The 18,029-nt window shown below is 31.4% G+C and overlaps 1 protein-coding gene across 3 annotated transcripts in view; it reads right to left on the bottom strand.

Annotated features, from left to right (window-relative positions):
* The window catches only part of LOC106461087 (tyrosine-protein kinase JAK2-like), a 195,096-nt gene that overhangs the window by 116,297 nt on the left and 60,770 nt on the right, over positions 1-18,029 (bottom strand). For all 3 annotated transcript variants that reach the window (XM_013920877.2, XM_022387962.1, XM_022387963.1), the window contains one exon: positions 15,569-15,664. In XM_013920877.2, the coding sequence (XP_013776331.1) occupies positions 15,569-15,664 (96 nt within the window). The remainder of the gene's footprint in view (positions 1-15,568; positions 15,665-18,029) is intronic.

Raw genomic sequence — 18,029 nt, 5'->3', positions numbered from 1 at the left:
GCCATTTTAATGTGTTTGAATGCCATCTCTTTCTTCTGAACCAAGATTTCAAGAGGTAGGTTTTGTTTTTAGTCTGCTCGAAATGTCAGATTTTTTTAGAATGAAATACAGCTTAGTTACTAAGATTGATAAATTATAGTGGAATTCTATGGTATCGATATAGTAATTTATGATTTTTTTGGTTATTCAACTGTATATATATAAAACCCCACAAAAAATTTATTTCATATCCTCCACGTACAAAATCTTAAAAGGCTTAGCAACCTATGTCAAGCAGCAACCGAATACAAAGGTCATAACTAGAAGAGATAATTGTTTGCTTTACTTCTTTATTTACTGTTCTATATTTTAAGAAAGATAAGTTTAAGAACTTATATTAAAATAGCAATAATCTATATACATATATAATGTATAATAATTGAAATGTGACTGTATTTTACAAAATACTGGTCTACTAAAACACAGTCAAGACAGGTTATTTTGTAAAGACAAAAAGTCAGTTTTGTATTATTGGATACAGTAACATGAGAGCACAGGTGCTGCATCATTGTAACTTCTCTATTGTTAGCCAGGCATGGCTGAAAGGTCAATATAATAAAAATAGATATATATATAACTGTATAATGTTATGAGAATTAACTTATTTTAGTCTACACATTTATGTTTTCGTGTTATAATTTGTTGTCATTCTAAGATGAAAGAGGCATAATTTATATCTATTTTCTAATTGTTTATTGTGGTTATGAGATTGGTCAAATCTACCGAACCCATACAGAGATTCGTTACTAAAAATAATAGATAAAATATAAAGTTTTCTTAAGAAATGTTTGATAACAGGTTGGACATTATAAGATTTTGCATGTCAAATTTGAAACTTTTCTGACGCATAAGTGTATTTTTAATTATAAAATGAAAATTACTTTGCCTGATGGATAGGCAACATGCTAAAAGAAAAAAAAAGACATGAGAAAAACATTGCTTTAGAAACCTTAAGATTTAATAAATAAATTTGATATTTTGTGTATGAAAACATTGTTATGTTTACTGATAATCTGCCAAATTTCATTAACATGCGCTTACTGATTTAAAAGTTATAGCGTGAAAACTATAAAAAGCACAAAATAGTTATGAGGTTGGTCCCAGGGACCGAGCCCATGCTGAAAGAATTGTTTGGTACTGCTAAAATCACTTTTATCAGCTAACAAAATTATTTTAACCATTTAGAGTTTAATTGGAAAAAACAGTTCAATCATAGCAGCTTTTAGCCTTCAGATTTGTCATGACTTTGAGAGCACTAAGACTTTAAAATGTTTAAGAACTCACAGAGAAATACTAAATATATTGTTATAAAAGTAAAACTTATTAGGTACGATAAGAGAAATGAAGGAAATGTTTTTTCAGTAAAACTTAATTTTATATGTTATTTTCTCTATCCTAACACTAACTCTAGGAAAATTAGCATTGTAAGGTAAAATGAAAAGTTGAAAAACATGAAATAAATCTAGATTACATTTTTTGTTTCTAGAATGTCTGTATGTTGTAACAAACAATTACACTATTTATTCTTACAGGCAAAGCTAATAATTTTAAGGTCATTTAGATTTATTGTTTCACAGCTGCACTTGGAATGTAACAAAAGCTATTCATAACAGCAGGGCAGTTTTGTGTGAACAAAGGATTGACTTACCAGCATAAAGTGAAATAATAATCATGCTTCACACATAACTGAACATTGCTTTGCAGTTTGATCATGTTATCATGAGTAACTTTATATTTAATTTTTTCAGATATTCATTTATGAGGTTAAAGAAAGTTATGTAAATGAAATATGTAAAGGTTTCATAAATTCAGAGACAAATCTTATACTTTGCGTGCAACAGACTTGTAACATTTATAAAAAACTTGCCCAATTTCATGAGGATACATTTGCTACATTTAAAGTTATAGTACATATAGTTTCATGGTGGTTACAAGTTTGATCAAAGTTACCAAGCCTGTATGTGGAGAGCTAAGCTGTACACCATTTTTCATGTCTTTGTTTTTATTAATATAACACAATTTTATTATGGTTTTCCCCTACTATTGAAAAACCATTCCAGCTTGAGAGATGAGCATCTCTGACATTTAGGTCTAGTTTTTGTCACACTCACAGTTTACTTGCTTGATAGGTAGAGGTTGCAATCACAAAACTTTTTCAGAATCCCAGGACTTTAGTAGTTCAAACTCCTGGATCCTAGCTGGAGTTCTAAATCTTTTATTTATTTACATTCTATTTTGTCTTAATCTATGTAATTAAGCTATCTGCATTCCTTACCTGACTTAACAGATTAAAAAATGATGGCAGAATTGATAAAACTAAGCATTTGCAGGGATCAATTTAATAGTTAAATTGTTACCTCAGCTTATGAATGCTTGAACTGGATATTTTTTGCATGTGCACCTCACTGCATCAGCATCATCCAGCAAGAAGGGTCATTCAGTATCCAGAGTGCAAGCAACTAAACCTATGTACAGGTAGCTATATTTTTAATGAAATTTAACCAAAAAACTGTACTGGTTAGAAATCTTCATACAGTTTTTAAGTATTGCCAATGTATGATGAAAAAATCAGGAGATATAGTGACAATCCTCTGGTATGGAAAGGGTTAATACACTCCCAAAATTATTGTATCCTATTCAATAAATCCCAGAATTTGGAGAGCCCAATTAGTATCCAGGATCCCTTAATCCCAGAGTCAAGGTTCTTAGGATTGCAACCCCTACTGCTAACATAAGTTAAAGTAGTTAACAACTTAACCTAAGAAGTGGTGCAAATTACGATATTACAAAATGTATGCTTATGTGTGCAAAAGTTAGTGCCAGTGAAAAACAAAAAAGTTTATGCCCAAAAACTACTTTCAAATTTCCAGAGGGGACGGGTATTTTCAGTTCTTTGAGTAAACCACAATGAACCCGAGACCTATACTGAGGATACTATGCCTAAGTACCATACAGCTCAAATTCTTCTATTGGGGTGTAAGTATGTATATATAATAATTCTTACTCCATTTTGCTTGATTGTTGTAATGTAGTGTTTCATTCATAGCTTCAAAAAACATGCTTAGGATTCAGTCTTTAATTTCTGGAATAAAAATAGTAAATCTCATTTATATCACTATGCATGTGCACGATATCTGTATATATATATATATATTGTTAAATGAGTGTGAGTTTTAAATAATTCACACAGCAAAGAGAAATAAATATGAAGAACAACATGTTATAGTATTTTATCCTTGAAATATTGTCCCCCTGAAAAAATAAGAGAATTTGATATTAGCTTTTCCATCCATCCATCAAAAAGTTTGCCAATGACAGCTTGTAGACATGTAATTTTTTTTTAGGTTACATAAAATTAAAAGCCTATTCAATTATTTGTGTATCATTCATCAATAATTCTAATTACTTTAAGAACGATCATTTACCTAATTTCCTGGACAAAACTTGAACTTGTCACATTACAAAAGTAACATTCTGTTTCAAAATAGAACAAGACAGAATTTTAAAAAAGTTGATAAGATAGTTTTCAAATTTTACCAGTTTTGTCCCTGTACTCCCAATAATGGGTCAGTTAAAATGACTTGTTAAAATAAGATAGAACTTTATTTTATTTTTGATTGATGATGTTTATTTAGAAGTTAAATAGGAGTAACTGTTAATCAGAGCCAGGCTTTAAAATAGCAAATTCAGTCTTTTTTTTCAACTATAAGCTATGCTTGATTTTTTAGACAGCAGCAAAAAAACTGATTTACTACTGACAAATGGCAAAAAATAGGTTGGTTGTTATTAAGTGATACACCTATAGTTCAAGTGTTCATTTGGTGATTTGGTAAGAACAGTGTAATTCAGAAAGATAACAATATGGGAGTGATAGAATAGAACGTGAGAAGAGATGATAGCATACACCAGAAAGTCGATGACTACAGGTGAGAAGGAGAAGGAAATAAGTTTTAAAGGACAGATGGTATAAGGAACAGGAAGCCAAAGGTTCAAAGGGAGATAGTATAAGGGCATGAAGAACAACATTAAGTTCCCAATCAGGTAGGTAGGCCAGAACAATAAGAAGGGCAATGGAAAGGAAATGAACAAAAGAGTATAGTAAAAACTGGGAAGGCAATAACCCAATGGAAACGAGAAAACCAGAAAGCTGCCAAGAGTGCCACTCAGTAACCAGCAATAATCAAAATAGAAAAGCTCTAATCGAAAAGCCAAGAGAAGAACTCAGATGGATGCAGATGAGAAGGTAGGAAGGATCAATGCAAATGACAGTGGCAATAAATATGCTACTTCTGCTGATAAACATCTAAGGAGGATGAGCAAATGGAATGAGACAGGAAGAAGGCTACACAACAAAAAAAGTCCCAATGACTGTGCAGGGGGCTGAACAAATCCCACAAGTGAAGTTCAATTGATGACACAGCTGGATGGAAGAAAGAAGTATGAGGCTGAAGAAGAGAGGAATGGGAGAGTGGAAGAGGAAGTCAGAAGGCTCAGCAAAGGAAATCATGACTGAGGTGACCAAGAGAATGCTACCAGAAATACCTGATAAAGAGTGTCATGAATGAGAGTGGAGATAAATAGAGGGTTAAGCATAAAGGAAGAAATGGGACCAGTCCTGACTGAATGCACCCATTACCAGAGTCGACGGATGTGGAACGAAGACAAAAATAGGAAAAGCTTGACAATATTGTAAGTGACAAAGGTATTGATGTGAAAAAAGCCGTAGAAAAGCACAACGATTGAAGGACAGAAGGACCACTCTGTGGGAAATATCTAATTGGATCTCAAAAGACAATCCACAACAAGATTCAGAACACCCAGAACATGACAGGCCATGGACACACAGACAATGAGCCCAAAACAGGAGGTCAAGAGTTCAGAAACACAGAGAACAAGACTAAGTGCCCACCTTCAGATTGACATAAGATACCCAAGTTGAGTTGTCCAAATGGACCATCCCCAAATGGCCATGTACAAATGGAAGCTTGATGAACTGCTAAAAGCTCCAACAGGTTGGCATGAAGGGTCAATTCCTCCTGGTTCCATCTGCCTGTGATCTCGAAAGAGTCAAGACAGGTGCCTCAACCTGCCATGGAAGCAGCTATAAAAAGTTGAAAATCCAAATGCAAGGAAGGAAATATTGGTCCCATTGAACCACCAGGTGAAATCATTGTAGGGAAGGGGAAAACTGACAAGGGATCATCCCAAGAGAGGTTCCATTGATTGTATAGAGTGTACGGTGAAAGATGTATGTGAGCACAACCCAAGGGGGACAAGAGATTTCATGGAATTTCAAGTCCCCAAAAGAGAGAGAATCTCTCATGCAAGAAGAGAAGGAGAGAATAGAGTTGTGGAAACCAAACTCTGCATGGCCCAAGGTTCAGTTCTACTTTAAGTAATCTTTTTTACTAAGTAAGAAAATCTAGTAATGAACCCAGTTTTCCTTTATTTCCTTTGTATGTGTAAGAGAATTATGAAATTACGGTAATAATGGTAGATGGATAATGTAACTTTAAATATCAAGATTATAAAACTTACATCTCAATTTGTAATAAGGAATATCTTTAAAGTTGACTGAAAATATATAATTCGTGTTTAGTGAATTCTGTCTCCTTGTTTCTGATGTAAAATTCCTTGAATTGTGCATCTTCCTGGTATTTTAAACAACTCCTATTTATAACTTATAACTAGCATGCAAAAATGCTAAACTTCTCAGCTTACCCTAATAAAACTCCAATAGAATAAAATGTCTGAATTGTACTCACTCAAACGTTTGTAACAGGACAACTCACAATTATGCGATTTTAATGTTAGCTGTATGGGAACCAGCTAATGGATTTCTGTGATTTATTGTTTTTACTCATAGTAGACTGATAATAGTTGGTTCAAAGTGCAGCAGTAAAACCATAAAATTAAAAGAAAGCAGGTTAGAAAATATTATTAGAAGTTGAAGCTGTTAAGATAATTAATTTGATTCTTTATGATTAATACTAGATTCTGTGCAGAATAAAAATATTAGTAATTTTATTTCATATTTTTCAACTTTTCTTTTAATTGTTCCTTAATTGCATTTAGTGTTAAGGTAGAGAAAACTTTTGTTAAATAAACATATAACAATAAATAAAAAATGTATATAAGAAACAAGGATTCACAGTACTCTCTATAAACCTATTGCAGTTTGCACATAAATAAACATTCTTTTGTAAGCCTCAACGAGTCCCCAAAATTTGCATGACAAAAAAACAACAAACAAATCATGTAGCTTCTTTTTATACTAAGAAATTAAAACTTAGATAATATGAAATTTTAGTTATAAACAACATTTACATTCCATGTTTATTGAGATACATTGATAGTATAGTTGTTTAATTAAATTTTGTGTGTAACACTGTAAAAAGTCGTGAACTACTCAAAACAGAATAATGTGGTATAAGTAATTAAGTTAGATAAGTAGCTAAAAAATGGTTATGGGGGTGTAGATATGAAAGCAGAACCAAAAAACGTTTTATATCACATGTTACATCAACCTCCACCTCTACAAACTGGCTTAAATACTTCAACTGCTGCACAAACTCATCCACATATACTTGTAATAATAAGTTGCTCTTAATATTAACAAATAATTATTAGTTTTACAGTAAACTATAAGGTCTTCAAGAAATTAATGTTGCATTTTAGAACACTTTCATTAACCACCCCTCAAAAAACGTACATCACGTATAATAGTTAAATGAACTGTCTAAATTTCACGTTAGTGTAGCCTATATAATGTGTAAAGTTTAGTATACTCTAATCCCTTATAGTGATGGTGCATGATGAGTCACACATTCGGCATATAATGCTGTTTGAATACAAGAAGGGAAACAATGGATCGTAGCCACAAAGACTATCAAAGAAGTTTATGGTAATGTTTTGAATGCTCATAAGTGTCAACGATGGTTCAGCAAATTTCGTTCAGGTGACTTTAGTCTTAAAAACTGTGATGGCAGAGGCTAACATGTTGGAATTGATATTGATGCTCTTAAGACACTTGTTGAATCTAACCCAAGGAAACACACTTGTGAAATGGCCCTGAAATTGCATGTCTCTCATGAAACAATACGCAAATATCTAAAGAATATGGGAAACTCCATAAAGAAGGTGTTTGGGTGCTTCACGAAATCCCCAATGATCATCGTTTCCAACGTGTGAACACTGCTTTGTCTCTTCTGCTGTGTAATACACATGAACTATTTTTGGACAGAATTGTCACTGGTGATGAAAAATGGATTCTTTATGCGAATATTAAATGCCAAAAACAATGCCTCAGTCCTAAACAAAAACCACTTCTGATCCCAAAACCTGGACTCCATCTGCAGAAAGTGATGCTTTGCACTTGGTGTAACATGAAAGGAGTAATTCATTTTGGACTCCTCAATCCACAGTGAACTACCAATGCAGAGATCTATAGTCAGTACCCGGCAACATTTAAATCAACCCCTTCATCATAAACGCCCTTCACTTGTCAATCGGAAAGGTGTTCTTCTTCTCAATGACAATACATGTCCACATGTGGCATGTTTGACGCAACAAAAGATTAAAGAGTTGGGTTGGGAAGTTCTCCCCCACTCAACATATTCTCCAGATATGGGACCATCAGATTACCATCTTTTTCGTTCGCTGCAACACCATCTTAAAAGGAAACTTATGCAAATGTGGAAGGTGTTAAAGAGGACATCGACATGTTTTTTGCTTCAAATCCAAGTGATTTCTTTAATCAGGGCATTAACAACCTGACTGTAAGATGGAAAAGCATCATCAATAAGAATAGAGACTCATTCATTTAATAGATGTTTTGTTTTGCTATACAAGTTGTTTGGTTTTTTTTCATCTAAAAAAAAAGTGCAATTAATTTCTTGACAACCTAATAGATGAAGATGTAGGAAGTTTTTTTAGATGCAACAGACAAAGCAGCACACACTTCAGGCTGAAGAGAGATATACAAAAAGTTGACATATTAAGGTTAAGAATTGCAGGCATGGCAAAAAGGGTTTTTAGTGCTTATGAAAAGTTAAAACTAACTCATGGTTTTATGTTAATAATGAAGTTTGGAGACAGTTTGAATGGTAACAAAGAAACCTTTTTTACAAGTTTATCATAACAACAAATGTAAAATACTTTGAAATGGTTTTGTCATCATCAGGTACAATTGGGTTACCTAGGCACAGAAATATAGATACACACAGCACGAAACATAAAAGTATTGTGACCAGAAATTACTTAAGAGCTTAGTAAAGGAATCTTTTCACTCAGAGGCAATTGGTTAAGATTGAGGTTGCTCTTTCAGTTAACCCTTTCACTATGAGCTCAGCCCCAGGGACGGACCTCATAAACATTTTGTGCTTGTTATAGTTTTCATACTATAACTTTCAATACAGTAAGCAGATTAACACTAAACATAACAAGGCTTTCTTACAGAAAATATCAGATTTTTTAAATTAAGTTTTAAGATCTTTAAACTGAAGATTTGCTCATGCATTTAAAAAAAAAATACCCTTATGCATCAGAAAATTGTGAAATTTCATTTGTTAAATCCTTATAATCTCCTAATTAAATCCAGATAAATATCAAACGTTTCTTTTTAGAAAAACTTTATATTTCATTTGTTATTTTCTCTATCTTTCTCTGTATGGGTTTGGTTGAATTGACCAAACTCGTATCCACCATAAAAAATTAGGAAATAAGATTTAAGTTATGTTTTTTTTGTTCTAGAATGGCTACAAGTTGCAACATGAAGCCACAAATGTTTATTCTGAATAGCTTAAGTCTTGTAACATTACAGTTTATGTTTATTATTTTATATTTTATTGATCTTTTAGCCGTGTTTGACTAACATTACAAAATTTGCAATAAGGGCACATGTGCATCATATTTTACTACATCCAAAAACATAATACTGGAGCTTACAAAGTGATCTGTCTTAGCTTTGTTCTAGTGGACCAGCATTTTGTAAAATATAGTCACATTTCGGTTATAATACATTACATATGCGTATATATATTATTACTATTTACAAGTAAATTCTTAAATTTCAGTTATCTTTCTAAAAACATAGAACAGTAAGTAAAGAAAACAAGGATCTCTAATACTTATGATTGTAAAGAAGTCTATACTCGCTTGCTGTACCTTGCCAAATTTTGCACATACAGATAGTAAAACAAAATAACTTTTTTAGGTTTTTTATACATGCATTTTGAAATAAAAAAAATTATATATTTCTTTAACAATATCACAAAATTCCATTGTAATTTATCAGGCTTACTAACTAAGCTTTATTCTGGTCTAAACAATATTGATTTTAAAACACCATTTTCTCTTACCCTTTCCTTCCGAGATTGGGAATAAAAAGATTAGCCTTAGAAAACACTCACCTGGAATAGGCTGAGAAAACCATGTGGGGAAAATTCTGAGCTTTTCATTGGTTATAAACACATGATAGAGTGAAGCAAGTGTAAGCAAGCATTTACAAAATTGGAAAAAGTAGACAGGGTCTCTGTATTTGATTTGCTAAATACCCCTATGTCCCTGGCACCATTTGAAAATTCCTTTCTGTGTATGGTACTGTGTAACACTCAAAATTTAATTAAACTGCATTACTATCAATATATTTCAAGGAAAGTAACATTATAAGGTATAATATAATTTGAAATTTTATGTTATCTAAGTTTTAATTACTTTGTTTTAAAGGAAACTTTCAAAAAATATTCAAACTGCAGTTTTCTTGTCACGTTATCCACATTATCACGAGCTATGAAAAATCTCAACTTCAGCAGGTACATGAGCTAGCAATGTACACAAGTTTCTTTTACACACTTATGATGCGTGTTTGACCTAACTGACATGAGATATAAAGACCTACAACTGTATTCACTGGAAAAGAGAAATAAATTTTCCAACGCTTGATGGTTGCCACACTTACCTTCTATACTTTACCTTAAGATCTACAACGTACAAGTAGTTAGTTGACACAAGTGTATATAATCATTAGAAAGAGCTCAGTTTACACTATACTATATTAATGATTAATTTGAAATTGGCACCCATTTTTCCTTACAGTGTACATGTAACTACCATACCTATTGTTGTCTACTTGATCAACTGTAGCACGTAGGGTGGTTTCTTACCTACATATGCTATAGTTAGAGACAATTAAATTGCATTTAGGTCTTACTTTTATATTTGAAATATTATAAACAAGATGGTGTGTACAAGCACCAATTTGTTTCAGCAATGCATCTCTGCGGGAAGTCTGCCAAAATACCCTTATAAAGCCCAGCAGGCATCAGTTAATATATGGACATTAAATATACTAAATAAAGAATGTGAAAGGAAAATTAAAAATAAACTATAAGTGAAAAGATAAAAACATGAAATTATGCACATATGAAAAATATGACTATTCTCGTGGATTTCTCGACAGAGTTGAAAGGTATGTACATATTTCAACCTCTTAAACATTTCATTGCACTGTAAGTTGATGTTAATAGATAAAGAGTTAGTGATATAGTATAGAAAATGGAAAATATAAATATTTACCTTAAAAACTTTTGATATTCATGTAAGAGGTTCTAGAGATTATAAAAATGAAATGTGATACTGTATGATGAAAAATAGTATTTTTATAATTCTTATAAAAATCACTTTGCAGGTGAACTATTCAAATTGGGAGAGCAAAAAAATATATTAAATAAAAAAAAAATTTATTAGAAATAGTAGAAAAATGTAAATTAAATGTTTTATTTTTCTGAAACTACATACTTTTAGGAACATTCTTGTTAAATTTTATACAATTTCATCCACTAGTTTTATTTGTGGAATAAAATATGACAAGAATAAAATTTTATACTAAAAAAATTAGTAGCTGGAAGTCATTGGGATATAGCCATATCTCAGTAAATAGGAAAGACAGGAGTTTCTTATTTCATATTCTAGCTTTTCAGTATCAGTAATTTGAGTTTCTAGTCCGTAAGAAACTATAGTCTTTGTATTTGGATATGACAAACATATAATTTGAACCACAGTTGCATTCAACATGCCACGTGACACAAAAAAATTAATATTTAGGAATTTTAATATTTACTTTTAAATTATGAAATTAACTAATGTATAATATTAAAATCTGAGTTATAATCTACAATTTGATACCAAACTTATTTACATACATTCTTAAAATAGTATTTCAATACAATTTTAAATATAAGGCTATAAACATGATGACATGCCCTTTAACCCCTGACCATAGTATTACCAAGGTTAAGGTGGTTTCTTTGATTTTACTTTTACTAGTGTCTGGCTCTTAATGTTTTACTAGATATATATAAATATATGTGATTTTTTTGTACCAAAATTACAGAAAACATGGTAGGGATTTAAGTTCAAGAAATCAGTTTTACAATTTTCTTCTAGTTTCATCAATGTAGAATCACAGACAGTAATTATACATTATTTTATAAATGCTGATGGTATTGTGTTCTTCTACATAATTTTTTTTATTTAGTAAGGATTTTCGTTTAAAGCCAGGTTTTTGAATAAATTAGAAGCTGACAGAAATTCTTTGTTTAATGATAAGTTTTGTCTAAGTGTGAATTATAGTTGATATAATTTCAGAGGTAATTTGCAGTGTAATGTTGTGTTGTCAGTTAGTCTATTAGTATCAACCAAGATTTCAGATTTTTATTTTGGTGGTTGTATGATATTTTCTCAACAATAACTGGTGTAAATTTGATGGTATGAATGAAGGAATGCTTTAGAATGGTGATTTTTTTCATTAATATTATCCAATGAGCAGAATATTGAAGTTGTGTTTATGAGGTTTGTCAGTTTTTTATGTATGTGTGGGTAGGATTCTTTACAGTAGGCATCTGCAACTTGTTGCCAAAAAATTTCAACAACAAACGAACAGCACACAATCCACTTGTTTTAAAATAATATATTCAAAACAAGTCAAATGTATATACAAATGTTCCTTACACAGTTAATCACCACAGTCATACACAGAGCCTTAAATAATCGTCTCTTTTCATCAAAAGTTCACACAGGCTGGTTCAGTTACTTTAGAATCCAACCAACAAGACAAATTATTCTTCTCTACTCTGTTATCACAACACAATCAGTGATAAATTCACTTATATTACCCCATAAATTATCACAGTTGTATCCAGAGCTTTAAATAATTATATTTTATGTCAAAAATCCACATAGGCTGGTTCAGCTACTTTGGAACCCAATTGAAAAGATGTATTATTCTTCTCTGTTCTGTTATTACAATACAATCAGCAATTATTACACTTTAAAAATTGTTACTATACACTATACAAATACAGACTAGATCCATTTGACTATCTCTCTCTCTAACATTGTCTTACTTTCATTTTCACAAACTTGGTTGCCTATATATACATATTGCCCAACTGAGATCTAGAAATTTAAGCAATCAATGAGAAATCATGATGTAACAATACTCATTTAAAGAAATATGAAAAATTCTGAAGGTTCGAGTAATGTGACATTAATTCACAACAACTGATTCGTAAACACTTAAGTTGAATAAGAATAACTTACTTTAATTATTGCACAATGTAAACTAAATAACACTCTCATATTAAACTTAAAATGAATATTTTTGAATTTTGAGCTTAAGAAAGAATAACCATTTGTTATTTTCATGTTCAATAGTGAATCTAATGCTGAGTGAATGGAGTTAGATGTTTAAAGAAAGTTTGTATGTGTTCAACAGAAGTGAATACAGTGAAGGGTTATCAACATATTTATACTGGTATGGGTGAGGGGATTAAATGCAAATTTAATGGCTTGTGTTTTGACCTGTGTCATAAATCCACATAGATAAGTTAACTAGTAGTAGTATACATATCTTTCTTAAAGAAATACTTTGACAAACAGACCCCTGGCCACATGTAGTGTTACAAACAAGAGCAACAACAGAAGAACATATCAGATAAAAAATAATAAATACCATTAAAGATCTTTTACATTCTATGCACAAAAGAAATAAAAAGAAATTAATACTGTAGCAGTGATACAATTCAGAAAAAAAATTTGTTTCATTTCTATTATTTGTAGAGGTATTTTCAGATACAAAAAAAAAGCAAATTTGCTATTAGATTTGATAAGGTATTGAAAAGTCCATAGATAAAATTTTAACTGACAAAAACCAGTAAATTTTATCAAGGATGAATCATCATATATAAATGTTTTGTGAATGTTTAAAATATAAAGAAGTTATCTTTAATATGTAATAAATACATTTTTAACTTAATATTGTTAAGAGACAAAAGTTGTGTAATTATTGTACAGTATGATAATTTCATTACAGTGTAACTCTCGTTGCTTAAGTTGAAACATTCTCTTTTCATAGCATGTATAACAAGATTTTCATTGAACCTGAAGAGGCTAAGAATTAGCCTACAGCTAATACAACAGCATCAAGCAAAACAGGAACTGTTTCAAGGAAAATTTGTTTAATAAAAGCAAAAGAAAATTCATTGATGAATAATTTTTTCTAAATGAAATTGTACTATACGATATCTTGAACCAAGATTCATTAAAAAATAAATGTACGCACCAGTGTTTCATACGTTTTATGCTTAGTTTCATTTCAGTCTTTATACTCCTTTTCTTAGCAACATTACTTAATTACAAAGTGAAAGAGTTTAAATAATATCTTGAAATTTCACACATAAGATCTCCAGTTATCTAAAAAACACTTAGCCTGGCTACTAGATACAGATTGGTTAAACAAGTATTGTTCCTGTAATAACTTTTAGATCTGTCTGCAGTTATTCTACTTTTACACATGTATTCAAGTTGTCACATGTGTGTTAGATCTACAAGTTCTCTATGAAACACGCATATTATATCTGTAATTTGACTGTTAGATCTACAGTTTCTCTACAAAACACATTGTATTTGCCAAAATATAATGCACCCCGAAGTATAATGCACACCCAATTTTGAAAGGTTAACTTGAAGAAAATTTGTTGTTTTATACACATCAGTTGTACAAAATGTATTGAATACTTTCTAAATACAGTAAACTATCGATGTATTGAACATTTTTGGAAATCTTTCAATTAACTTTTTTTTTTCTTTATATGTCAATTTTGCAAAATTTATTGAAAAGTTTTATACATGGTAACAAACTAAGCTTATCATTGATTTTCACATGAATCTTTGGCATCACTAGAATTGGTGTTACCACTGGATTCATTGTATTCATCGATTTACTGCCTTGAATCTTTGCATCATTCTCTTCTGATTCCCACAGTATGTCATCATCTGTCCCATCCATTGCATTGGATATGCATAATTTTTTAAACTTTCAATGATGCTTTAATGATTTTTGGTTGTAGCTTCTAGTAAAATACCTAACAAGTTTGAATGTGTGCAAATATAATGCGTAGTCAATTTTTTTGGGAGGTGTTTGGAAGAAAAAAGTGGGCATTAAACAACATATGTCTCAATGTTATTTGACTGCACCAGCTCTTAACACAGATGTTAAGAATTGTCTTTCGACTGCTTCTGTGAGATTTGTTTCCATATATTTAATGTTAAAGAAATACTGCTGCAGATGTGTGCATTACAGATCACTTGAATCAACTAAAGTAGGGTCCCAAAGGAAAGTGTTAAGGACCCAGAGCAAATACTGTTAAGGTACTCAGTCAGAATGTAGAATATTTGGAAGGGGTGGGCTTCTACTGAGAAAGTTTGGGAATGCATGAGCAACAGTATTAGTTATCTGATTGTTCAAAACTAACAAACAAATATTTTGTGAACTTCTCTTACTCAGTTTTCAATGGGGATAATGAGAATGTACCAAAACCAATAGCTACAAAATAAAAATCAATAAAGGGATAATATCAATTATAAATAGATAAGCTTAAATTTACATTACATATTTCAGTTTAAAGATAAAATGCCAAAGCTCTGGGAAGCTACTATAAATTATAGTAAAGTTTAACAATTGTTTTGGTTCATATTCAATGTTCTAAATATAACATGAGTGTTAACTTAATAGCAATTGTGAGATTTCTCAAAATAATTTGTAGTGTTTGATGCTTTTAGTAGCACTGAGCTTCATAATTGTTTAGTCAAAAGTTTGTTACAGTCCTTCTTTGTCCTCAAAATTCCCAATTACAAGGGAAAGAAAGGAAACTGACAGTAAATTTGGAAATGCCATATGTACATTAGAATCATGAAAAAATGAGATTAATAGTTTTTACTATACCACTATACATTATAGTTGTCAATCGTAAAGAAATAACAGTACAAACAATTGATGTTTCAATATTTTCCTAATTAGATTGTTTTTGACATTGCAACACAGTTGTTTAATTCTTAGAAGTAATGGGTATAAACTAACTTTGTTGTAATATGTACAGGACAAACATGGGTTCATGTGAATATTGTAGCTCCTAAAAATTTAAATACTGGGAGATAAAAAACCCAAAGGACAGTCATTTTTTGTACTTACCTGAGGTATACCATTTCTTCTATTGATTTCAACAGTGCCATCATTTCTCATGCTTATAAAACACAAGTCTTCAATTGTGCAAATATGTCTTTTAGTCTACAAAAAAAACATCAACAATACTTTAAACAACATATTCCAGTTCATAAGTTGGCAGTTAATAAATCTCCAACATACTACAGAAGAATAAAAATATAAACTAATGTCCAAAATTATAAACAATCAACTTACTTAACTTTTTTGGTAAAATTTAAAATATCTGTATGTATCAAAGAAGCAAATTAAAAAACTAAAATGATCACTTCCTACCAGTTATTTAGTACAGAACCACAAATAATGAACAAATGAAGCTAATGTGTCATAGAAGTCTGAAAAACCATAGAAATGGTTAAGAATGTTGCAAAAAATATGTATTAAGCCTTTTTTTGACCAAATGACCTTCACAGGTCTTGATTGAAGTTGTTTGGACAAAATTTTCACTAATATCTCTTTTCCTTTACAACAAATTTAATAATTATTTTGTATTTTCAGATTTGATCGTGTTGTACCTGTATTCGTTTGTCGATTGTGTTACCATTTAGTTTATAGAGATGAAAATATCAAAAATTTACATTGCTGTGTCTACCAGTAAAGTATCCGAGACATACACTGTGCCTACAAAAGTTTTAAATGTAAATGAAAGTAAAATAACATTGCCTAAACAATTTATAGTACATAAAGATAGTGGCATAGAGAGTATGTTTCTATATTGCTCTAACAACTTCACCAGCCCTTATTTGTGTTTATTTTTCATAACTCCTAAAATAGAATTCCAATCTATCTTATTTTGTTGTGTGCACTTCTTAGCATAATGATGATTATAATAAGAAGTGCACACAACAAAGTAAGACAGACTTGAATTCAATTTTTGGAAATACAGAAAAGAATCACAAATAAGAGCTAGTGATGCTATTAGAGGAACATAGAAACATTTGTCAAATTGACTGAGCCTGTGTTGAGAGAGTTAACTCTCTTACTACAAGATCAGGCAATTCAACCTAAAAATTGACCCCAATTTAATAGCTGCATCATCAAATGGTGTACATGCAGGTGCAAGTCTTGGGGAGGGATTCTAGGGATTCCACACCCCCATTTTTTCAGGAATTAACAAATGCATTCTTTAACCATTTTGCTATAGGTCTTCCTATGGTCAGGAATCAAAGGTCATATTATTACATTTGTACTCTTACATTCAAAATTTTTTTGAACTATTCTTTTAGGAATGTATGTCAAAATTTGGTATCAAATTGTATATAATAATTCAAAATTTATTATAACACATTAGTTAATTTATTAATTTAAAAATAAATATTAAAAAAAAATCCTAAATATTGATTTTTGTGTATGTTGAATGCAATTGTGGCTCAAATTAGATTTTCATGATGTCCAAATACAAAGTCTATAGTTTCTTATGAATTAAAAACTCAAATTACCAATATTGACAAGCTATAAAATAAAAATAACAGCTTCTTATCTTTACTATTTGCAGAGATATCACTATATGATTTTTCTTCCAGTCTGGATTGACAAACAGTTGTCTTCACTCCCCCACCAAGTGGGCAAGGAGAATTCCACTTACCCATGAAATTATGGAGAGGATGTGGAATGCTGTCCCTCCAAGGACTAAAGATGGATCCGCATCGAGTTTGGGTTTACGAGTAAGTAGTTGACCTCCTGCATGAACAGCATAAGACCATAAGAGGGTCCAAGCACCCCCAACTGGATAGCTAAGTGTCAAATCTGGACTGGTTTTACGAGTAGGCTCACATGTAGGTTGGTCCTGCTCCTAACGACATCTGGGAAAAAACTTCCAGGGACCCAGATAGGAGGGTCCCCAACTTTGCCCTCTTCTCCAAGAGTGGAGAAAACTCAACATTCTGAAGGAAATTCCTCTGTCCACCACCCAAGCAACTGGGAACTGGGTGTGGTAAGGACTTCCGAGCTCCACTAGTAGAAGTAAGGGGGAACATAAGCATTGGGGAGTCCCGAGGAACAGGCCTCCAGAGACAGTGCAACAGGTCAACCACGATCCCTAATTTTTAAAAGCAAACTGATCTTGACTGATTCGGCTCTTAGATCAGCAGGGACTGGCAAAATCCCCTTTAACTTTACTCATGATAGTCCATGAGTAGCGATCCATTAGAAATATTATAATAAGATGTCACCATCCAAAATTGCATCCAGATGGATGCAACCATTGCAACCAGGAACCGATATAAAGGTTGCTAGTGTGGAATTTAAATACAAGCATACCAGACTGAGCAACACTATTTACAAAAAATTCTTAAACATATTTTTGTTAAAACATTGAACAGTAAATGAAGAAGTAAAGCAAACAATTACCTCTTCTTGTTATGACCACTTTGCACGTGGAGAATGTGAAATGAAATAATTTTTTTAGGTTTTATATATATATATATATATA

Source organism: Limulus polyphemus, unplaced genomic scaffold (assembly GCF_000517525.1).
Source record: "Limulus polyphemus unplaced genomic scaffold, Limulus_polyphemus-2.1.2 Scaffold895, whole genome shotgun sequence".
Taxonomy (NCBI): domain Eukaryota; kingdom Metazoa; phylum Arthropoda; class Merostomata; order Xiphosura; family Limulidae; genus Limulus; species Limulus polyphemus.
The sequence above is the reverse complement of the archived record's forward strand: the minus strand, read 5'-3'. Positions and strand labels throughout refer to the sequence as shown.